General features: G+C 42.5%; 1 protein-coding gene across 6 annotated transcripts in view; it reads right to left on the bottom strand.

Annotated features, from left to right (window-relative positions):
• Positions 1 to 24,972, bottom strand: part of MCC (MCC regulator of WNT signaling pathway) — a 377,378-nt gene that overhangs the window by 46,154 nt on the left and 306,252 nt on the right. For all 6 annotated transcript variants that reach the window (XM_016147258.2, XM_016147249.2, XM_016147267.2 and 3 more), the window contains 4 exons: positions 22,839 to 23,045; positions 5,981 to 6,127; positions 4,949 to 5,038; positions 3,701 to 3,849 (listed from right to left, as the gene is read on the bottom strand). In XM_016147258.2, the coding sequence (XP_016002744.2) occupies positions 3,701 to 3,849; positions 4,949 to 5,038; positions 5,981 to 6,127; positions 22,839 to 23,045 (593 nt within the window). The remainder of the gene's footprint in view (positions 1 to 3,700; positions 3,850 to 4,948; positions 5,039 to 5,980; positions 6,128 to 22,838; positions 23,046 to 24,972) is intronic.

Raw genomic sequence — 24,972 nt, 5'->3', positions numbered from 1 at the left:
GACCTGGAACTACAGAGCGTGTCCGAAGCTCATTCCAGGTTGGATAGTCTCACAACTGATAACTACTGGCAAAACAGGCAGTGGAAACATTATGCTTTATAGGAATCAGAACTATAAATTCAGAACAAATGAGTTTGTGGCAAACTCATAAAAACATAAGCCTTCGGCTTCTCTGCACTGTCCCAGGAAACCAGTTCTCTAGGTGCGATGATTCATTTTCCCTGGGGCACGACCCTTTGTAGTACTCTGACCACCATGTCTTAAGAGGGTTTCACACACACCAAGTACAAACGACCCTTGAAATGCTAAGGGACTTGGAAGCCATTTAATGCCTTGAGGATCAATCTTACCACTGTGTATCTGAGAGCAGAATGCGAAGACACCTACCTGGGAGATGCATGCTGCATGTATAACTAAGACAACTGTGAGGCTTAGGCAAGTCCAAGGTCAGTTCAGTGTAAGGGGTTGCGAGAACATGCTTTTCTGTCCTTGTTCACATGAATACTTCTCAGAACAGTACCCACTTTCGCAGTTACTTTTCGACTTGCTCCAGTGTACCTCTGGTCCCCACTAATTGCATGAAGCTGTTTACCTAGCTCACAGAGCTCCATTTAGCCAAAACCATCGCAGGGGCCTACTCAGGCCACGTTCCATGAATGGGCGACTCCTTCCTTCATTAAATGTTCTTCCTCACCAGGGTCATGACAGGTCTCTACTGGTTTTCTTCCTGTCTCAAAGTCCATTTCTTCTGTCTCCTTGCTCTCTATAAAATCTGTGAGGGTTGGTATTTCCTCAGGGCTCAGCATAGGGACCCCTCCTCTATCAACACTCTCTTCCTAGGGTTGATGTTTATCCACTCCCATGATTTTACTAACCGTTTATGTGTCCATGACTCCCAAATTTCTCCAGCCCAGACCTCTCTTTTGAGTGCCAATCTCACTTATCTAGCTCCAGCCTGATATTTCCATTTGGGTGTCACATTGATACCTCAAATACAACATTCCCGACTAGAACTCTTGATTTTTCCCAAGCCTCGTCCTCCCCCATCCTCTCCATCTCAGTAAATGCCTCCTTTACCTACCCAATATAATACAGGTGAGATTCCTGAGAATTTTGAGACCATCGCTTTTTCTTATATTCAGATCTAATCCAGCTTCGGCCTCTATGGATTTTACCAGAAAACATATACTGACTCCTGCCCTTTCACGCCGTCTTCATTTTGTCCCTCGGGGTCCACTGCAACACTCTCTCTGCTTCTGCTCTTGCCCCGCCCCTTTCCATTCCTTGCACCTGAGTAACCTTTCAAACTTTAAATTGGATCTATTCTCCCCCTACTTAAAATCCTTTTACGACTTTCAATGACACTTAGAATAAAGAGTAAACTTCTCCACAGCCTCGAAAGCCATATCCTACCCAGCCCTGACTACTCTGGCCTTATCTGATGTAACTACTCCTCTCACTCTATTTTAATTCCATTGGCCTCTGGACAGCTCCTATTTCATTCCAACCTCTTTCCAGCCTTGAGGTTCATAAGTTGGCTCATAAAGACTCTTCTTACTTTGTCATATGTGTATTCCTTTTTTTTCTGTTAAAATCTTGATCTACGCATGTCACCTCTTCAGAGATGCCTTCCCTGGCCATCTATTGAAAATCAACCCGCGCTGCTGTTTTATCACAGTGTCCTTATTAACTTGGAGCTTTCTCATGATCTTGTTTATTTGCTTGCTTTTTGTCTAGTTCCCCTAACGGAATACAAGCTCCGTCAGAGCAGGGACCTTGTCTGTTTTACTTTCCTTTGCATGCCTAGCATATAGTAGGTGCTTAACATAAATGAAGAAACACTTTTGAATGGTTATGATCCCCCTCACTCACTAAGTTAAAGCTGTCATTTTTTTGGAGTGTAATAGGCCTACAACTTTGAGATAGTAGTTTAACAGATATGAGGACATACTGGTAGATTATTTCTGAGAACTCCTGAGTTGAAGCAGCAGCTATGATCAGAGAGAGGACAACAGAGGTGAGGTCAAAGGGCAGTGCTTAGAATCCTGGCTAGGCTATTTAATAACTCTAGACTTAAGAGAAGTCACTCACCGTGAAGCCTTTGTTTTCTCATTTGCAAAATGGGACTATTCTGCCCTCCCAAGTTGATGATTAAGTGGTTGTCTGTGAGAGCCCTTTGTATACTGTCAAACATCATAATGATGTGAATTACAAGCACCCAATATTTCCCTCCTCTTTGGGGTCTCTCCTAGGTATACGTAATTGATGAGAAAGGAACCTCCCCCAACTTCAACCACAAAGGCTTGTTAAATCCCAGAATCTTTAGAGAGGAGATCCTCACTAAACAGAGAACCCCTGAAGGCATCTGAAGTCATTAAATTGCAAAGGACATACCTGATTCCATTTTTAAGCACTCCCTGGCCTGTGATACTGAGAGGGCTGCTTCTTTCCTGCTACAAGGTAATCATCAGAACTGTCACTCTTAAGTATTCTGAATTTAATAAGGAAACCATTTAATTTCAAGATTTAAAATGACCTAGATTGTCACATTTCCCTGGTTCTCAAGCATGTTGCTTCCAATCAGGGAGACCTAACATGATAATTCAATTTGTTCAGGTTTGTCATACGTAGGGGGAATGGCATTAAGCAATGGTGGATGGAAAATGGTCTCCGCATTTCTTTCTGGTTAGTTCATAAGTCTTTCCAATTCTTACTATGCTTTTCCACTGAAGACTGGTAGGTCAAGGCAGCCACGCCACACTCAGATGTTATTTGACAGTCCATTTTGCCACTGCAGGACCAATTCTGAGTCAGAGTGGTTACCATGGTTTGGCCCTGGGCCTTCTCCTTTGCTTGCTTTCTTTCTCTCTTTCTTTCTCTCTTTCTCTCTCTCTTTCTCTCTCTCTTTCTCTCTCTCTCTCTTTCTCTCTTTCTCTCTTTCTTTTTTTTAGCAGCCCTCTCATTGTTGGGATGACAGGCAACCAGTCTTTGCCCTGAGGCGGGAGTGCAAACTCTACCTCCTCTGTCATGAGACTTGGGAAGAATCCATAAAACTGGGTCTATTATAAATAAAATTATTTTAAGAAGGATAGGATACAGGGACTGAGGATTGTACATATTTGCAGAGTATAAACAGAAATAGGCAATCCTCAGAGCAGAGAAGGTTAGACCAGCCTGCCTAATCTCAAGCACACCTTCATTAGATTGCCTTTGCTGGTCCCTGATGCCTCCGGGGACTGCTGGGATGCTGACCTGACATTCCAGAACCTGTCTCTGTGGTTCTCAGCAGCACTGGACTGCATGCTTGGTAGCCATCTTGTCATTCCGACCTACTCGTTATTCTATATGAACAGCTCCAGGAATTGTAACATAATTTCTGAGAGACAGTGCCAAATGAAAGGCAGGGGACCTGGTTCATAAATTAAGAATTTAAAATGATGACAACAGAACAGTAAAGTGTGTGGGGGGGGTCCTTCTAGGCATGAGGCCCTGGGTATTCAAATGTATATGTCTCTCGCCCATGAAGCCAGCTCTGACTGCTATAAGTGTTCCTCTGATGAGCAAGACAGTGGAAACTCCCAGTCACCAGCCTGACAGCATCACTCTGTGTCACAATACACAAGCCAACTTGAATCAATTTTTGCAACAAGGAAAGAGGAAAGCTCCCACCGCCACTCAAATACACAGGATTTCTCCTTACCTATTCAACCGTTCCGTTTCTACCTCAAACTCTCTAATTTTGCTTTCAGAGATGGCAGATCCATGTGAGTAGAGTGTCTGGAAGATCTCTTGGATGTTGGAGCAGTCCTGAAGAGAGTGGGCCAGGTGTTCAGCCACGCTGCTGGATACCTGTACAGATGAGCATGAAACCCCTTCTGGACAGTGTCACTTCAAGGACATCAGTCCCCAGGCATGCTTTGCATGCAAAACAATTTAAAACTGATATTCCTTAAAGATTAGACACCAGGAGAGGGCTACCTTGATTTTTTTTTAGTTTGTGTAACATGATTCTAGTATAAAAAGTTAACTATGTACTGTGAAAACAATATATAAACAAAATCAAAATACAGCTGCATCCTTCAAACACATGCTGCTGGAGGATCATGCCATTTTAGAATCCCTAAAATTTTCAGTATTGAGCAGAGTCTGGATTTCCTCCCCGCTTCCTAAACTCCTACCACTCCGAATCCTTGTCTCTGGCAGCTGTAGCCAAAGAGAGCGGCCAATGCCTTTATTTTCATAATTTGAATTTGGCATGGAATTTGGATGCATGCAATTTTTGCTCAGCACAGAATTCTAAATTAGGGTCTTCAAAGTGCTGTTCAGTCTCTCTTTACCCCTGAAGATCAAACAGCTGGCTCTCCCAGCCTCATCCCTGATCCTAAAAGGTATCCCCCAGGGAACTAAAACTACTCCCTTTCTATCATCCACCAGCTCACCCCAGGGGGTTGCAGGCTCTACAAATGAGCACTCTGGTACTAAACTGGAAGGTTCTGACTTGTCATAGCATTGGGATATGCTTCAAAGGTAGTGTTCATCCCCACTGGAGAGTACATTGCCTTTCAAGAGGGACGTGCAAAAGGTGAGGTTCTTTCAGGGCTTCCTGACTCACCTGGTCTCTGGGGAGCAGGGTGACATAAAGCAGATAGCTCAAAACTTTCATCTACATCACCAGTAACTAGTCCTAAATCATTTCTTTCTGAAATCATTTCTTGAAACCTCAAGAAGAGGGAAAAAAAAATCTTCCTTAAAGCTGAAGAAGTACTTCACCATGTGGAAACCACTGTACATTTTAATCTGACCCTCTGGAAGGAAATCGGGTATGATTTATTATTATAATTAACTGGTTTACTGGAGGTAAACTTTGGAAATTCTTCCATCATCCTTAAGCCATTGTCTATACAGCTCTATTGGGGACTTCCTTGCCTTGCTTTTCATGAAAACTCACCCCGATGCTGCTGATTTCTGAACCCAGGACCGGCCGATCGGATGATGAAGATTCGGACCTAGTCTTTGACAGCTTCACCCTCTCAGCAATCTCAAAAAACAAAACAACAAGCTATTAAAAAAGACTTTTTACTTCATAGATAAACTATTGAGACTGTGTATAAAGGCCTACTATTTAACCACATCAGTTAAACTGATCAATTTCTTAAAAACAACTCACCTGTCCAATTTTCCTACCACCCCCTTAACCCAAGGCTTTTCAACCTCAGCACTATCACTTTGGGTTGGATATTCTTTGCTGTGGGGCGCTGTTCTGTGCATTGTAGAATGTTTAGCAGCATCCCTAGCTTCTAGCCACAAGATGCCAGTAGCACTCCAGTTGTGACCATCAAAAATGTCTCCAGACATTGTCATGTATCCCTTGGGGGACAAAGTCATTCTGGCTGAGAAATACTGGTTTGGCTAAACTTTCTCAACTTGATGGCTGAGGACCAATTTTCCTGTGGAGACCGGCAAGGCTATGGGGCAAGGGGAGAAATAGTCTCTCTGAGGTAGATTCAACATATGAGCCTGGGGCTGCAGAGAGTGGGTTGGGATACTTCTCACAATGGCCTGCCCATCATAATCTATTTTCTGCAGGCAGGGCTGTCAGTCCTGTGAGCGGGGAGATCATAGTTAATCACTTGAGGTCCCCTCCTGGGCTGAACCTTAGTCCTTGAGGGTACCTCTCCACCTACACCTTAGTGTAGTAGAACCTGACAAAATGTCTCATTTTCCACAATGACTTGTCAGCTGTGACATGCTCCAGCTGGCTGATTAATGAGAGCTGGAGTCCAGGTTATAGCTGAGAGAGACTTAAAACTATTAGTGGGTTATCTCTCCTTGCAGTTCCAAAGAAGGAGGCCTGTACAAGACCCTAGGGAAGCCCCTTAGGGCTATCTGCGCTAATCACATACCCGCACGGCAGCCAAACTCGGTAGAGGCTGATGCTTCCAGATAACAGGAAGTGTTCCCACCATCCCCTGGAGCTCACCTTGGCGATGGGAATGTCGTTGCTGCTGCTGCTTGTGCTCAGCTCCCCGGTACTGGGGTTAACTGGGCGGTTGGTGGAAGCGAGGCGGCCAGGGCTGGAGGGCCCCGTGGCCTGAACGCTCTGTAGTCGAGTTTGAAGCTCTCGCACCTGAAATAATAATGCCTTTAGACACAGCTGGTGGTTCTCCCGGCCAAAGGGCAAACGAGCCAGATGAGTGGATGGCGGGGCTTTCATTTACGTTAGAGATCAGCTTCACAGAAAAACTAAGTTGGTTGAGTCCACATAAAAGTCACTATATTCCTAATTAGACTTGCCATCGCCCATCATCTGCTTTCACAAACGCGAGGCGAACACTTATCTAAGGCACTGGGAAACTTCCAGTAGAGGTGGAATGCCCGTCTTTAAGGAACGTTTATTCATGCAGCCTCATGTGCCTGCTGGCTGTCCTGGGTACTGCAGATAGAGAAGCCAGGATGAAAATTCCACTCTCATGGAATTCAGAGCGCAGAGGAGAGAGACAAATAGTTTCGACATAAGTGCACACGAGTGCTATAAATGTCTAAGAGTGCTGTAGGAAGCAGAAAAGGGGAAGAAGGTGCTTCCATCTGAAGTCCTCGGGGAAGGGTTAAGGAGGGAGCGGTGCTGAGCAGAGTCTTATAGGTGAACAGGGTTATAGCAGATGAGTAAGGGCTGGCTTTGGCGGTGTGGGTGAGTTGGAGTAGGGAGAAGAGCTTGCACAAGAGCAGTCATCAGGATGACATGTTATGTTTGTAGAACTGCAAGTTATTCAATATGTGTAGTGTAGGAGAGAGATCGCACTGGCAAGGTGAAGCTAAGGTGAAGAGACAGAGATGGTACCCACAGCTTTTCCCTAGGGTCTTCAAGATGGGATTTGCCCCGGGGTAGTGGGAGGGAATATCTAAATAGCCCTTTTGTATAAAAATGAAAGGTAGGGCCCTCTGAATGACATTTAAAACACACATTTGCCTGCATAGAATTTAAATGTCCAAATCCTGCTTCACTATGGTTATGGTTCAGTGACAAAGAAGTATTCCAAGTAAGTAAAAACAGTTGTTAGCGACTGGTCTTTCTGATGACCTTGAACAATTTTATCACTGGGTACAATGACTATCTTAAAGGGCAAACTGACTACAGCACCCAAGGGCCCTTATAAGTGGGTGCCAGGCCCTGCTGGGAAGAATCAGCACCACCACATCTAAGGCCGGTCTTTCCAAACTTGTAGGTGCACCAAAATTCCCATGAAGGCTTGTGAAAAACACAGGGCTCCACCCCAGGGATTTGGATTTAGTAGGTGGAGACAAAGCCCAGGATCTGTCCATTTGACAAGCTCCCAGGAGATGTGGTTGATACACCCAGTCAGGGGCCCACATCTTGAGTAGCACTGACCTAGGGGAGTCCCAGGGCCATGCAGTACTTTAGTTCCAGGGACAGGAGGAGCAGAGCTGAACCCTGCCATCCCAGGAACCAAAACCCGTCCAGGAGAACCCTTCTCTAAAGGCAGCCGGAAAGCTTTTTGTATTAAATATCTTGGATGTCTCCATCCTGCTAAATTGGGAAACAAAAGTAATTGAAATTTCAATAATTCATCAACATATTAGAAGCCAAAATAGGAAAATTCCCTCAGAGCAAATTGCATTCAATAGTGAAACAGCTAAAAAGTGTCTAATGCTCTGCTATGGCTTCCAGCAACTGTGGGTTGATGGAAATGTGTGTGTCCTCCTAGCACGCCAGACGCAGAACTGACCTCAAAATAGTTGAAAGACTAGAAAACACATGCCTAGCGAAGCCAAATGGTATTGCTGGTGAGAGATTACAGGGCTCATTCTGGGGTGGTGCCTGTCAAGCCAAGAAAGGGTGTAGTGTGGATGCCGCATTGTACCGCAGGGCGAAGGCAGAGGGCCCGGTTCCCCATCGGGCCAGCTTCCGGGACCCGGGGAAGCTGCTCCCGTGCAGACCGCGGATGTCGATTTCTACTGCTGTGCAAGTCTGATGAGGCCCCGAATAATTAACAATGTTAACACCACTCCAAATCTAAAGTGTCTGCATCATTCACAAAACAATCAGTGGCCTGCTCCTGGAATCCTAATTGGCCCACTCATCTTGCTTTTTAAAAAATACAAATTGTCCTGGGCAATTTATAAGAATGTCATTACAACTTCCCATGTTTTACAGAACGTTTCTTCATCTGACCACTTAAGTAAAAATGTTCAGTATGGAAGATTTAGATGACACTGAAAAATCAAAACAGAAAAACACACCTAGTGATTTTCCAGTGTGTTTGTGCCCACATGCTTAAAATAATTTCTAAATCTAAATACCCATTTTCATTTTAAAAGCTCTGGACCCAGAGAATGTCTTTGAAAACTGAAAGATGATAAACGTGTTTATTTTGGTTTACGCTTTATTATTTTATCAAAATTCTTAGGCAGTGAAAAAAAATCCAGATGCTGGAGGGAGTGGAATGAGCCTGTCATGGAAAGAGGGATAGCTGGTTGAGTGAAACAGCCTTCTCTCCCTTCTTGATTTGGGGGGTGGGAGTGAGTCTTAATTGCAATGAATAAATGCACAGAAGTGAAGACTATATATAGTATGCTGGCTCAGCCTAGGTAAGGCTTAGGAGAGGGAGAGACACAGCTATTAGGTCCTCGCTTTTATATTCACCCATCAGAATAGGTCGGATCATGTCCCCCCAAAAGATATGTTTAGGTTCTAAGCCCCTGGTACCTATGAATGTGACTTTGTTTCGAAATATAGTTTTTGGAGATGTAATTAAATCAAGGATCTTAAGATGAGATCATTCTGGATTTAGGGTGGGCTCTATATCTAATGACTGGTGTCCTTAAAAGGAAAAAGCGGCGGGGTATGGGGGGGAGGCAGGTGGGGTTTGACACACAGACACACAGAAGAAAGTCGTGTGAACATGGAGTCAGAGATTGGCCACAAGTCGAAGAATGCCAGGAGCTATGAGAGGCTGGAAGGAGCAAAAAAGGATTCTTCTCTAGAGCCTATGGAGGGAGTACAACCCTGCCGACAACTTGATTTTGTGGACTCCAGAACTGTGAAAGAACACATTTTTGTTGTGTTAAGCCAGCAAGTTTGAGGTAGTTAATGAATATACCATCTTTTACTGAAGATATATTATTAAGGAAAATATGTTTTTCTCTGTAAAACATGTAGGTTGGAATCAGGAGACAGGCAGGAATCACAGCTACCCCAAGCTAGGAACTGACACGTGTAGGAAGGTCATTCATCACCCTTTACAGTCTTTCTCACTTGGAGTTCTTCAACAACAGAACACAGCACATGGTTTCAGTGGCCATTTTCTCATTTTTCCTATAGTATATAGCCAGTACCCATCTAGATGCCCAGAAGGGAAATGAACCTGTTACGTCAGATACCTGATAGAGTATGAAGGTAAGATTCTTGTCCGTCGGGAGCTCAGCATCTAGCCAAACGTTACAATGTGAAACATGCTCCCAAAGGTGGTTTGAACAAGGAGTGTCAAAGTATAAAAGAAATAACACTTCTCCTGTCCCTGAGTAGGAAACACTGGGATTCTATCTTGAAGGCTGAGTAGTTGTTCAGCTAGCAAATGAAAAGGAAAAGGCAATGAAGGGTTCAAGGAAGGAAATATCATCAAAACGCCAGAGCTCTGTTTCTCCGCTTTGTACCTTAATGACTCCCAGAGGGAGAAAAGGGTTTTCTGAAAATTATTTGATCAGAGAAGAGAATGGACTGGAGTGAGAAAGTAAAAGGAGGTGAGTCAAGGGCTGCGCCGACAGTTCAAGTGAGAAATGATGAGGGCTCAAGCACAGTGAAGTGGAGCAAAAATGGCAAAATACACCCTAGACCAGCATCGCCTACAAAACTTCCGGTGATGGTGGCTATATTCCATATCTGCACTGTCCACTACGGCAGCCACTGTCCACATGCGGCTAGTGAGTACTTTTAATGTGCCTAGTGTACCCAAGAAACAGAATTTTTAATTGTATCCTATATTCATTAATTAAATTCAAATTTAAATAGTTGTGTATAGCTAGTGGCTACTGTATTGGTAGTGCAGTTCTAGAACCATTCACGAAAGTAAAAACATAACCCAAACTTGTGGCCGGGGTGACTTAGTGGATCATGGCACTACTCAGCAAAACAGGGGGAAGAAAGGAAGCTGCTGATTTTTCAGAGAGCAATAAAGATGTCAGCTTTGGGCATGTTGAATTCGAGGAAGCCATTAGGTCTGTGAGTGAAGATATTCAGTCAACGATTAGAAATACGATCTGAGAAAGAAGATCAGAAATGGTTGTAGCATTCAGGAATTCTGTGTGTGGATAAGGTTGCCCAGGAAAGAGGTTCGGCAGTGGCAGTGGGAGGAGGGAGCCTACATGTAGCTAGTTGGATCAAAGGATCAACAGAGGGTAGTAAGAAGGGGGCATTTCTGCTCTGGGATAGAGAGAAAAGAGGTGAGAATATGCAATAAAACGTGTGAATTTGCAGATTGGAGAATGAGGATGGGAAATAAAAGGGTTCCCATCTAGTGGTTTCTAGTTCTCTAAGAGAAGAGTTAAGGTCCTCTGCTAGGAGGGAGGGAATAGTAGATGTCAGAAATGAGGAAGAAAGGCGACTGAGAAGAGAAGAGAAGAGAAGAGAAGAGAAGAGAAGAGAAGAGAAGGAAAAAGGGGAGGAAGGGAGGGAGGGAGGGAAGGAAGGAAGGAAGGAAAGAAGGAAGGAAGGAAAGAAAAAAGAAAGAAAGAAAGAAAGAAAAAAAGAAAGAAAGAAAGAAAGAAAGAAAGATCTTATACAGTACTGAGAACTCAGCTGAACTATTTCATTCAAGAGAGCAGAGTAAATGCAGTATTTTCTTCAAACTTTGGAGGCCTCATGAAAATAAGAGTGAAGAATAAAAAAGATTAAAACCATAACAGTAAAAAGAATGTGATTGGGGCATTAGCAAAAAGAAGATTTGGGCACATTCTTGAAAGGCAAAGTGGAAGGAAGAGTACTGATGAAAAAGAAACAGAACGGAAAAAGCCAAATTCTGTAAAATGTACAAGCAGAGGTGGCCAATGTACTCAAAGGAAGGCTGGCAGGGTTTACACTCAGCTTTGGCAGGTATTATGAAGGACAAGAATGAGAAGTAGGCTGAAAACTGGAGGACTAACTCTGTAGACAGAACAAATGAAAATTTCCAGCATATGACAGCCTCAGCTAAAGTAAACAGGCACGCCTCCTCTTAAAAATGCATAGAAATGCTGCATAAAAAGGAACAATGAGAATAAATCCACTGCCAAGTTTAAAAGAAAGGCAGTAAACTCTCCAGATGCCAGAAATGAAGTGAAAAATAAAGCTAACGAGGGAGGTGGTGCTGCAGCAAGCCATGGCAACTGAGAGCAGGGATGGTATGTTCATGCCAGGAGGGGCAGGAGATGAAGAGTTAGCCCCTGCGAGGCAGGCTGTTGGAGCTGATCCTCCCACGTAGAGCCTGGAGCCTTCCTGCCTCACCCATCTGTGAGAAGTAGGCTAAGAGTGCTGCTCATGAAGCCAGAGAGAAGCCCTAGAGCTGTGCAGAAGGGTCGACTATAAGAAATCAAAATCCCAGACCCATGACACAATTGAGTGTGGGGTCTAAATGGATACCATATGCATACAGTATGGCCCTAATTTTATTAATGAACACTGAAAACTTGTCTGGATTTTGCGAGGCCACCCACCGCCTCAGAGACCTAATTTGTAAATCACTCAATATCATTAGGAAATAGGAGACTTAAGCCTCTCATGACTGGGAGCCCAGGACCATGAAGCTGCTAGACAAAGAGGTAAGATTTCAGAGAAAGGAAGGTGAAGCAAGAGAGCTGGCAATCTAAATCAGGAGATGAATCCACCTGAGAAGGAATGAGCATAAAGGAGACAGTAAAGTACGTCGCAATAATACATTTAAGATCCTTAAAGAGATAAAAGGAAGTTCCATAGAAAATAAAAAAATAAAAAATCTTGGAACAAAAATAGGCAGATATCGAATAAGAAAGGGTAAGAAAATAGCCAGTGTAAAATGTAATTGATGAAATAAAATCAATGTGCTGGTTAACCACTAGCCTGGATAGACGTGAAAAGAGAACTAGTGAACTGGAACATAGTACAGAGAAATTAATTCAGAACACAGCATGGGGAGCTAAAAAGATACAAAATACATGTCTATGAGAGACACAAATGATTTACTGAGGCTCCAACAAACTTTTGAAGGAATGCCAGAGAAATGGAACAGAGGAAACGACAAAGAAACAATATTTGAAAAGAAAGTAGATGAGTTTTTCGATATGGAGATGGACGTGAGCCTTGAGACTGAATTGAATTATCACATCAGATACTAAGTAAGTATGGCAGTTTTTTACTATGTCCACAAATTCTTTGATATTGCCTCAATCAAGAGGTGGAGTCCAATCTCCCCCTCCCCTCTGATGTGTGACTTGCCTGAGAGATTGTGTCCAATAAATAGAATGTAGTGAGAGTGATACCAGGTAACTTCTGAGGCTTGGTTACAAAAGGCAATACAGTTTTTCCTAGCTCTCTCTTGGGATGCTGGACCTTACAAGCTAGCCACCTCCATTGTGAGAAAGCTTAGGCCACATGGAGAGAATACTTGCAGGTGTTCTAACCAATAGTCTCTTCTAAGGCCCCAGACAACAGCCAGCCTCATATAGCAGACATGAGAAGGAAGCCTTTAGGATGACTCTGACCCTGGCCATCAACTGACTGCAACCACATCTGAGACCAAGTGAGAACTGTACACTGGATCCCAGTCACCCCAAGAACCACAGGGATGATAATAATTGCTTGCTGTTTTAGGTCTCTGAGTTTGGGGTGGTTTGTTATGCAGCTAGAGCTAACTGGAACAGGAGGATAAAAAAATAATTACATATCTAGAAACACTGTAGTGAAAAGGTAGGGTGGGAAAAGGATAAAAAGATAATCTAAAAAGCTGTTCAGTGGGAAAGATAGACACCCTAGACTCTGAGGTCAAAGGTTTTGGTCTGTTTCATTCACTGCTGTATTGCCAGCATTTGAATGGTATGTGACACAGTTGAATATATAATCTATTGAACATAATTTGTTGAATATAATTTAAAAGAAAACCTGTCAACCTAAAATCTAATACCTAGCTATTGTGGTAGGCTGAAAAATGGCCTCCCAAGGTGTTCACATCTTGATCCTGGAAATCTGTGCATATATTACCTTAAAAGGAAAAAAGGATATTTGCAGGTCTGGTTAAGAATCTTGAGATGGGAAGATTATCCTGGATTATCTAGTAGACCTAGTAGTCACAAGACTCCTTCTAAGAGAGAAGCAGCAGTTATCAGAGTTAGAGATAGAGCTTTGAAGATGCTATGCTGTTGGCTTTAAAGGTGGAAGAAGGTGTAAGAGTCAAGGAACGCTGGAAAAGGGTAGAAAGCAGAACTCCCCTACGGCTCTCAGAAGGAATCGATCCTGAAGGATACTTTAGTGCGTGAGATGCATTTTGAACTTCTGGCTTCCAGAACTATAAGATAATAAATTTGTGTTATTTTAAGCCACAAAGTTTATGGCAATTTGCTACAGAAGCAATAAAAAAACTATATAATTATCATCAAGAGAACTGGCAAAATAAAGACATTCTCAAAGAATAAGAATTTATCACACACAGACCTTTGCTGAAAGAACTTTCTAAGGATACATGCTTTTCAGTAATGAGAATACTAAACCTGGAATGAATAGGATGAAATAAATAATGGTAAGGACAAAAATTGGCAGGGAAGTAGAGGCGGAAGCAAACCTCCTATGCCACTGCGGGTAAATGGATGGATTTTCCATTCTGGAAAGCCTGGACTTGACCCTGCAGGACTTGGTCCAAGTAAGAATACGCACACCTCAGGACTCTGCAACCCCACTCCTGGACATGTATTCCAGAGAAATTCGCACATAGGACTGAAGGGGACATGTGCAATGGTGTATGCACTGGACTGCATTCTGTGGTAATGGGAAGTCTGGTTGTTGGGCACAGTGAATGTGATGGGTGACCACTGCAGCTGTTAGACACATCAGACTAGATGCATATACAACGATATGGTCAGACCTTAAAATTAGTGCCAGGGAAATGAGAGAAAGAAGTCTATAGCAATGTAGCATTTCTGTGAATTAAAAACAACACCTAAAACACTGTGTATAAGGACATACATAAAATGGGAGAAAGGAAATCGGATACAAAAGAAATAAATATGGATCAATGAGTGTGCCTTTAACAGAGGAATGTAATTAGCTTATCTCTCTGCCCTTCAGGCCAAATTAAAACAAATGAGAGAAAGTATGTACAAAGATGTGAGCTCAAGAGTGTAAGAGAAGCCAGAGAATGAGATGCTGGCGATGAGGATCGTGGTGCTGAGATGTCAAAGGCAAACATGAAGGCAGGAAAAAGAGGCAGGTTTCTGAAATGGGGAGACGTTCCCTGAAAAAGTGAGGCCAGGACAAGGGTAACTTGGTTCAGCCACTGGATGCTTCGGTCTCTCAGGACAATTAATGGTAGGCGCACAGATAAAGCGACTCGGTCTGTGATGAAGTCATCTGTGACCGGTTCGCACAGGAGTGACAAGCAGAAATGAAAAGTGTTGCCAGAGTCCTGAGTAGGATTAGAGACATTATTATTAGCCATAAAAGAATGAGTCTGTTCCACTTATGATACGCGGCGGCGTTCATTGGGCAGTTGTAATTTCAGGCAATTAGGTTGTAATTCATAATTTCACTGTGTAATGGAGCTGGTTGAGATGATTTCTAGAAGGGTGAGAATCACTGGGCTGGAAAAGCTCTTCTTAATGAGCTTGGGAAAGTTGGTCTGTCCCTGTGTAGTAGCTCTCAGAAAGCCGCCTCCCGAAGTTTAGGCTTTGTGGGTATTTTGCAGAGAATCACTCTCTTACTGGCAATTTTATAAGAGGTTTCTTGGAGCCCTCAAACAAATGAGAAATCAGAATGTATTCCTAGAAAAAATATATCCCTACAAATATCATTTATACAGTGTTTCAAGAAAGTAATATTTTACTGTTAATGACAATTTTGAGAAGGCTGAATCAGAAGAGAACGAAATCACAAAACAGAAAGAAAACAAACCAAACAGCATTTCATTCTCTGAAGATTTTGATAGGTGTATTGTTTTCTCTTTTGTTTTTCAGCCCACTAAAGAACCTGGATGGATGATCAAAATGGCTGCATCACAGAAAAGGTCAGTGTTTTGGCTGTCTTTCTAACTTCTCACCAGCTTTCCAACAAACAGAGTCAGCTACTTTCTTTATAACCAAGAGTTCTCCTGTAAACAGCCTGACCTCCTCACGGGAGCCGGGGGCGGAGGAGAGTTCCAGGATGGATAAGCAAACACTGGTGCCTGCAATTATAAACGTTACCTCATCATTTCCACGACACAAATGTGCATGAAGCCCTTTTAACTGGAACTATTTCCAAAGAAGACATGGAAGAATCATAGTTCTGAGGGTTCTTTGCCTTGGATCCCACTTAAAGTTTCCTCAAACTACAGAGAGAACGGGTGACAGGTTTTACCAATAATGCTCTACTGGGTTCAGCTCAAGATAAATACATGCAGGAAAAACTTCTCTCGGGAACAAATTCAGTTTGCCTTTACTTTGTGTTGTCTAGAACGTCAGGAAGATTGATCTGTCTAACCCTAGGGAACCTGGTACCCACGTCACTATAATAGAGGATGTTTACTAGCTTCTGGTCTGTGTGGAAGCAGGGCATAGAACTGGAAAAAGGATGAAGAAAATATAGAAACGTGGTTTGAACAACAGAACAATGAAAACTACATCTCATAGTAAGGCTACCGGCACCTAAATTTTGGTGCAAAGAGTTTAACCAGGAAACTGTAGACTAGGAAAAGATTATTAAACTTCTGTGGGCCTTGACTTTCTCATCTCTAATAACGGTATAAAAATAGTACCTGTTTCATAGAATTGTGGTGCAGATTAAATGAGATGTGCATAAATCATCGCTCATCACAAGGAAATGTTCAGTGTTATAATTTAGGCTTTAAGTCCTGCTTTGCCTTCAGAGGTATCTATCTGTTTTTAGTCTGAGAGGAGTATGTTTAGTCTGCAAATGTTCAAAGAATGTTAATCTATCAGTATTAACAGGTCTTTAGAAATAAACATCAAGAATGCACTGAAAAAAAAAAAAGATTGCATTGTTAAGTGGTACATTGTAAAACTGTTTTCCTTCACCGATGAGCACAGGACATTCTGCACAGTGCCAGGCAATGCCTCTTTGCTTTTGGAGCCCCAGGGTGCCCATCTCCTGCCAGATTCCAGTACAAGCACAACCCCACCCTCACTCCTCCAGCTCAGGTGACCCTGGTAAGTGCACAGAACAGGGCGGAGAACCCCTCGTCTTTCAGATGCAGGGTTCATCACTGCCACACTGTGGGCTCCGGGAGGAGCAGGCCAGGTGTGAGCAGAAGGCACCAGAAAGGCTGAGGTTCTCTTTTTCTCACTCTACCTCCAGGGAGAATGGTAAAGGTGCCTGGAGAGGTTCCTGGCCCACGTCCAGTGTGCAACTAAAGGGTACTTCCTGTTCCTGAGCACTTGCTGGGATCACAATGAGGAAGTGTGCTGGGGTCCTAAACCCTATATATTGATTCAGTGGCTCACAGAAGGGCCTGGGCATATGTCCTTTGAAAGAGTTTCTCATGTACATGTTGAGAACCACTCCAAGATGGATGAGTGAAACAACCTGTTTCTCTGGCACTCAGATTCATGTTCAGGTCTATCTGGTATTGCACTCAAAGCAAATAAGTGAGTTCTGTTAGGAACATTGACTGCTAGACAAATATCCACGTGCCCTTCCCCCAATATTTCTCAGCCCTTCTAAGGTTAGGTGGAGCATCTCTCTAGTTCTGGCCAACTGGCTGTGAGCGAAAGCACTCAGGGCAGGAGGAGTCCATTTAGTGCCGGATGGGTTGCCATCGCCCTGGGCCTCTGAGTGAATTTATGGAACAGAGATGTGCTCTCAGTCCCAAACCTGTATTAAACATGTAGCGCAAGCAAGAAATAAACTTTTCTGGTGTGCTATGCCACTGAAATTTGGGGGGTTAATTTGTTACTGCTGTATTATCTATCCTTATCCTGACTAATATACCAGCCGCACAAAGGAAGAGCCACTTGAGACCCCCAAATTGAGGTTGGAAGGAAAGTAATGGGATCCGACTCCACTCTTAGCTCCTTCCTACATGGCCCGATTGGGGCTGGGAATGTTAACACAGAGTTTGTTTTTACAAATCTTTTCTGAATTGAAACTTAGCAAATACTGGCATCCTTTACTTCATCATATAAAGAAACTCCTAAGAAGAAATGGAACAAATAAGATATGAACAAAGTTCTATTGAGGACAAAAGACTGTGCTTGTACATTTATATTGAGTCATTAAAGCTGGGAAATACAGACCACTGCCCAGAATCTATACTTTATTTTTGTTTCTTTAATTTGAAAATTAAGGACGAGTAGAAAGAAGAAAAACATGCCTATCTTTTCACTGCCTAGATTTAACTTCTGTTAATATTTTGGGAAACATATCAGCTTCTCTAATATTTCTATGTGGATACTCCTACATAGTAAAACTTACAGAGCTTTAAGAATACATTCATTTCAAAAATAAACTAGCATGGTAGAGAAAAGTTCAAGGACTCTTTGACTTATACCCCACAATACCTTATAAATATTATTTGATTGGTTTACATTACTCTGGTCTATTTTAAATATTTTTGTATACATACATACATAGTTGACGTAAATGTCTACATCTATATATTCATAGTAAATATAAAGTACAGTTTTGCAGCCCTGCATTTTCTATATACAGACACTGTGGTCAAGAAAAGCATCACGGAGAGGGAGGTAGCATGGGAAGAGCTCACATGGGACCGAAAGCCAAATAAGGTGAAAGCAAGATGAAAGCCTTTAACCCACACAAGGCCACAGCAATTTTACTTCCAGAAATATCTCTGCTGCTACTGACTTTTAGTTTAAAATATCAGATACTGACAGCCTATAACAACTGGAGACAGTTCTAACAAAGTGAACGAATGGCTGCTTCGGAGACAGACCATGCTCTGAACACATCAGTATGATAATATACATCTTATTTTCCATTACGGGTGGGCAGCCTATTAGTGAATATATGTTATAAATGAACTAATTAGCAGAAAGAAGTACATGATAAAATACACGACCAACCTTTAAGGTAACCACTCTTTCTAAGCAGGTCTTTTGGTTTAATTTGGATTCCTCTTTTCAACTCCTTTAAGTGTGACCACTGATTGACAAGTGCCCTTGGAGATAAGATGGGTACATACTGAAGGTGAAATTGATTGTTTAGAACCAGTTCAGTATTTGGAAACTGGCACCAATGGGTTCAGAACTAAGGGCTCTGGGGGAGAACCTTGGGGTCATGTAAGAGGATGCTCTGTAAGTCACCACAGTCGGTGAGTTCATGGGATGAGTGCTAGTTCACCCCTACCCACTCATACGGCGCAACCTGTGGGATATTTTCTGTATGAGAATGACTATGGGCACATACAGTGTAGCTCCATTACACTTGTCATAATCGTGAACTTAAAAATGGCCCAAAGAGTATCAGTCTGATCTCCCTGAAAGAGAAGAAGCTGGAAATTGTGTTCAAACATATGGCCAATGACTCAATCAACCATGCCTAAATAATGAAACCTCAATAAAAACTTTAAATGCTGAAGCTTGGATGAACTTCCCTGGTTGGCAAAGCTCTGAATATTCTCACACATCATAGCCAAAGGAGGTAACACCATCCAGGACTCTACAGGGAGAAGACAAATAGCTTTGCATTTGGACCTCTTCCCTTCTAGACGTCACCTAAGCTTTTCTTATTTTGCCTCATTCTGATTTGTATCTTCTTGTCATGATAAAATTGTAATCAAAAGTTCAGAAAAACTGGGCCAAGGGAGTATGTGACAGAATTGTTACTTTGAAAAGCTTAAGGAGCACATGGGTCCTGAGGGTGACAATGTATGAAGGAAATTTCTCTCTTCTTACCTGCATTCTTCCTTTCACACCTCCTTTCCCAGCCTCATCCCCGCGCCTGCCCCGCACCCCACCCCCACCCAAAGGCTACTTTACCAAGAATTTGGAGTTACTCTCTATTAAGGAGGATGAGATGAGAGGGAAGGAAATAGGTACTGCAGCCTTCTAGAAGTTTACTTGTCTTTCTTCCCGGCCAACAAACAAAATGGCAGTTATTGAAACATCTGGAGTTTAGAATCCTCATTTATATTTTAGAAAACTTTAGCTGAACAATGAAATCCTTTCGTAAATGTAACACTGCATTTAGGAATCCAGAGTGATTGGTCTGGAAAAGACAGACACTTCTAATCACTGGTGGAATATTACCCTACTTCCTCCAGAGCCTAGTTAACTCACATTAAGAGATTTAAAGACATTTTGAGGTGAAGTGTGTGTGTGCGTGTGTGGGGGGGGGGGGGTGAATTTAGAGGGGGAAACTTCAGGTAAGGGTGATTTTTATTTGGTTCAAAAACAGTGTGTCTTTTAGGCTCCTGAACTTGCTGTGGTGATGATCAGAGAGTCGAAGCAGAAGCTAAACCCCAAGGATGAAAGAAATCTAGCAGAGGTGATAGAATTCATTCCCAGACATGTTGAAAATATCCAGGTGGGGCATGGGGTACAAGAAAGAAACTCTGCTACCAACACCTTATGCCACGAATTTGCAGAACTTTCTGAAACATTTGTATAAAATCTCAGAAAGAACTAGTGGGGCCCATTTTTGATTCAAGTCTATGATTCAATGGGGTACAGATTCATGAACCTGTGGTCATAGCCGTTTGCTTTACTGAACTATCGGGGGAAAGCACTGATCATTTCTGCTACGTGGCAGTCGACCTAAACAATCAGGTAAAAAATGAAAATAGTGTGAAGAAGCTGCATCTGCCATCATGTCCCTCCTATGAGCTCCAGGGCACCCTCTGTGTTCCCTCCTCTCTACCACCTGACATATACTATTGTAATGACCTGTTTTCTTGCCTGTCTCCCTAAAATCCTTCGATCCAGGGACTGTATCCTGTTTATCACTGTAGCTCCTTTCCCTGGCACAGAGGAAATGACCACTCATGTTTATGAAATGAATAAACAAGTGAGTGAAGAACAAAGTGCTTCCTCGTTAGAGTAATTCATTCTACCTTGCCTAAAGTAAGCCCGTTTCTTTAACTATGAGGAAATAAATGGTTATACTACAGACCGTGCAGAAATAAATAATTGTCTCATTTAATAATGAGCTGGGACCAATAAAAAAAATTGTCTGCCTGTTGTTCCTTAGTTACTGCTCTGCCAAGTAGCCCAATCTGTTAACTGACATTAAAGATCTAATTTAATTAAATCTTGAACAAGGCTCAGAAAATCTACTGAGAGCACTTTGTTTAATTACAGGCAGGGGGCAAGCAACAATCCTATTGATCTGGTCAGTTCAATTTCTATACAATGAATGTGGGCAGTGAAAAAAACGTGGCCCAATTGCTTTTCGGGCAACTCTGATGAACTGTGTTTTCAGAGCTGTTGTAAAGGCAGCAAAAGCAAACCAGCCATGTACCATGGGGTATCCCAGGGATGGAAATGAAAGCGTACCTGTCATTCCACAAAGCTACACATCATGGAGAACAGAAGACAACCAATCACAAAAGACAAGATCCCTCCTCAGGGAAATTAAATATATTGGGTGGTCGTAGATGGGAGTCATCCAGTACCTAAAGTCTAGTAAACTGGCATTCAAAGGTAACTAGCAAATTCTACGAGACCCACAATTACCTTGAAATTAAGAGAAATAAATCCAATCCATGGGTTTGTCTACAAATTCCTGAAGACATTTCTAGTTGAGGAAGAGATACAAGTTCCTCCCTATATTTTTATTTGGAGAGAGTCGAAACATCAATGATATAAATTTATATGAAACCAGATTAACTGCCAAACTTAAAAGAAGAAAGGTCATCTAAGCACTTTATGGGCACCAACGAATCTTCCTGCACTGGGTATTATTGCTCTCTCCCTTCACGGCAGAGTACAGAGAGGTCAGGTAACTTGCGGTGACCTGGGATGCCAGGTGAACAGGCTCTGGAGCGCTGGCACACAGTGCAGCACCATTGTTCTATGCCGCTCTTAACATTAATCTCCAGAGCTGGAGAAAATACTCGAGGGAGGGGGACTGACTGGCTTTTTATCTTTTGCTAGTCATAATCTAGGGCTGTCTTGTGCTTTAGTATCTCAAGTTAGGGGAGGAAATTTATTCTAAACCACAATATGTAATTACAGCTAAGACCAATATTTCCTTCACAAAACACGCTCCATCAGAATGCGCACACTGAGAGTAAGCACACCTAATTAGGGTATTAGTCATAATGATCAGGGAGTATAACTCAGGAAATTACAGGTGGTGGGGGCCTTAGCACAGAGGCAATTTCACCAGCTTGCTAAGATAAATAAAGTCTTTGCTGACTAGGATGGTTTACACCTGCTGATGCAAGTATGGAGAACAGCATCTGATAGAGCTAGGTCCTGAAAATAAGTTTATGCACATGAGTTCAGACAGAATGATGTTCAGAAATGAGGGGTAGAAATGCTAGTCTTTTAATTATGGCATTAGCCACAAATGAGGAAAAGAGTTGATAATGTTCAAAAATAGTAATTTCCTCTATACTTGTACATACTGGTAACTAAGAAAGCTTACATGTGGATTAAAAATAAAGTTACACAAGCTGGCCTTTTTGAACAAGTAATTTCCAAGGTATTCTTTAAAGGGGAGAGAGAGAGAGAGCAATGGTGAAGGACGATGAGATCTACTAGATGTATTTTTCCCTCTCTAATTCAGCTTTATCTGTGTGCAAAGTTATTAGTCAGAGCATAACTGGAAAGTAAGCTTCTAATATCGCCAACATTGAGAAAAAGAGTAAAATAGGTCTAGTAATTCAGAGTGAAGTGTAGAGGAAATGGTTTTCGATTGAAGAATTCCTTGCTTCATCCCTAGTCCAATCACAGACCAAATTCACAGCCAAACAAAAAAGTAGTTGTGGGTTCCTGAGAAAAACTTCCTCTTTGGAAAACCAAGTGCTTTAACAATTCTGCCAAACATCAGCTCCTTTAGTAATGGATACATTTCCTAAACAAAGTGGTTCTCAAACTTTTACAGGTCACAGAGCCTTTGGCACACTGAGTTGAATACCAGGAATTACATATATATACACACACTTAACACATATATACATATGCAGAATATACACATATACACATATATGTGGTTATTTTAACTTCGATAAATCTGCACTAGAAGTGACATTTCATTTGATTCATATAGATAAGTGAGATAGGTGCTATGAATTTAAAGACGATTTTATAGAAGAAACTGTTAAGAGAAAAATTCTGTACATTTTTGCAAATTATAAAATTTCCTTAGCTTATTTTATAAGAAGAACATTTTAATTGAGCTTAGGGAAGACTTGTACACCCTGGAGAATGATCTGAGAATCACCGTGCTCATGTAATTTTACCATCCTCTTAGATTTGTGATCCTGGAGAATGGCATTTAAAAAAATTTCTTACCTCCACACCTCAGCACTTTCAAATTACTTTTCCTTTCAAGAATGACTTCATACCCAGAAGGGGATGGCAATCCCGAAGACTATAAATGCCTCTGGATCCCTGGGGCAGCCCTTGGCTCCACAAGGCAGCTTCTCCCAGCCCCACAGCCTGGAGGCAAGGCCCAGGCTCGCTGGGCATGGAATGCTCACCCTCCTTCGGAGCCGGTCCCGCTCCTCCCGGATGGCGTGCACCGCGGCCTTGGTCCTGTTCAGCTCCTCCTCTTTGCTGCACAGCATCGCGGTCAGGCTCTCATTCTCTTCCCTCAAGCCAGCCAGCTCCTTCTCCCAACGAGACCGCTCCTCAGCCAGGTTGGGATACAGGTCCCGGCCGAGTACCCCCTCAATCTCCTCAACTGTCTAGAAGACACAGTCACAAAGACAAGCCAAGTGAGTGACCTGGGAGAAAGGAGAGGGAAAGAAAACAGGCTGGACAAGAGTGAGTGTCCACAGAGGACTGGGTTCTACAGCCATTTCACGGCAAACCATAATCACGACTAGTGACACCCCTAAATCATCTTCTGTTTTCAGATGAGGCTCTGTTGCTTGCATGGGTCCTAATCTGTATTACCCGGCAGTCCCCAGAGTAAGAAAAGCACAGTTAGTCCCTTGCTGGTGTTTCAGTCTACTTGTGAGGCTAACTGCCATGTCCACACAAATGTTTATCTCCTTCGTCCACCTTGCAGACTTGGTACAACACACAACCAGACCAGCAAGCCAGTTAGTGATCCTGATCACGCAAGTGTGAAGTTGCGAACTGGATACAAAATCTAACTTGCAGTTTCCTAAGTTATAGTCTCCCGTGTTTCAGCTCAGCAAAATGATGGGTCATAGCACCATTTTCAGCTTCCAGTGTCACATCAGAATTCGGAGGATGTGAATGAGGTTCAGTCCCAAGGTGTGAAAGACAAAAATAAACCTCAGTGACACAGAAAAGAAGAAGCGCACTGTGGAGTTGTCTAAGGCAGCAGGGATTTAGTTAATTAATAAGACAGCTATGAACTAACAAGAGCAGAATCGTAATAGTACTTGGAGAGTTTTTAAAAATCCATTTAAAACACAGTATTAATGGAGAAGAAACGTGCATAAAATTAAAAAAAAAAGGAAGAACAAATTCTGCTTGCTTTCAGAAACTGTTAATTCACATTTGTCCTTTGGAAAAGGAAGCATAAGCCAAACGACATGGAGATAGGAGACAGAATTACCACGTAGGGGTAGAAGGCAGTGAAGAGACGTGCTGAGAAACGGGTCTCGAAAACAAAAAACATAAGAATGTATCCCTTGCGGATGCTCGCATTGGTCCCGTGATGACAGTTACCCCTATCTTGCTGCCACTCTCCCCATGTTGTGCTTTCTCCTTCTCAAATCTGAGGCCCTGCTCCAGGCCCCGTTCCGTCCCTTGCTGGTTGGCAGAAGCCCTTGGCCTCTTCCCTCTCAAAGCTGAGATAGTATCCAAGTTGACATTAAAATAAAATATAGAGCCTGGGAGCCTCCAGAGACAGAAACACCAGTAGTTGCTTCCCCAAAACACATCAATGATATATTAATAATTGAGATAAAAAAAGATGGAAAACCAGTTGTATTATAACCACGCATCATGGTTTACCTTAAGATACCACAGCTCTTGGATGCAGCCTAGGATTCCTGTTGATAGAAACTTGGGCCTAGAGTCTTAAGTCATTTCTTAAGTAACATGTCACATTCTCCTTTTATATAGGCTCTTCCCAGACTTTTCAGATTGAATCGCTATGCTGAGGTCACTAAGTTATGGTGAAGTAATAGCAAGATTCTAGAGGCCTGGGATCAACAGAATTTGACATTCCCACTGCTCGTGATGAGTTTGTGCATCTGCAGCAAATTCCTCTCTCCTGGTCCTCCTTAAGAGGTAAAGTGAATGCAGGTGAAAGGCGTGGACCTAGCACCAATGTGCTCAGGACACATGACTCACTCAGGCCCAGAACGTGCCCCCTTGCTAGCAACGTGAAGTGATAACTCCTGAAATAATATTTTTGAGGCCTTAAAGCTTTAATAAAACTTCCAAGTTAATCTTTGGGCTATATGATGAATCACACTAAAATGATGTGGTTCAATACTATCAGTCTAAGAGTTTGCAAGAAAATTGTCTTTTTTTTTTTTTCTGCAAAGTCAGTGATCTTGACTGTTGACATAATAACTTTTTCTAATGAATTTCAGCCCAGCAAAATTTGACCGGGATCCTGCTTCTATCTGGTGGCCCAAGCTATAAGTATGGCTTTCTTGGAAACACTCATTCCTAACGGTTACTTGA

This window comes from Rousettus aegyptiacus, unplaced genomic scaffold (genome assembly GCF_014176215.1).
Source record: "Rousettus aegyptiacus isolate mRouAeg1 unplaced genomic scaffold, mRouAeg1.p scaffold_m13_p_8, whole genome shotgun sequence".
In the NCBI taxonomy this organism is placed as follows: Eukaryota; Metazoa; Chordata; class Mammalia; order Chiroptera; family Pteropodidae; genus Rousettus; species Rousettus aegyptiacus.
Note: the sequence above shows the minus strand (reverse complement) of the source record. Positions and strands in the feature narration are given on the sequence as shown.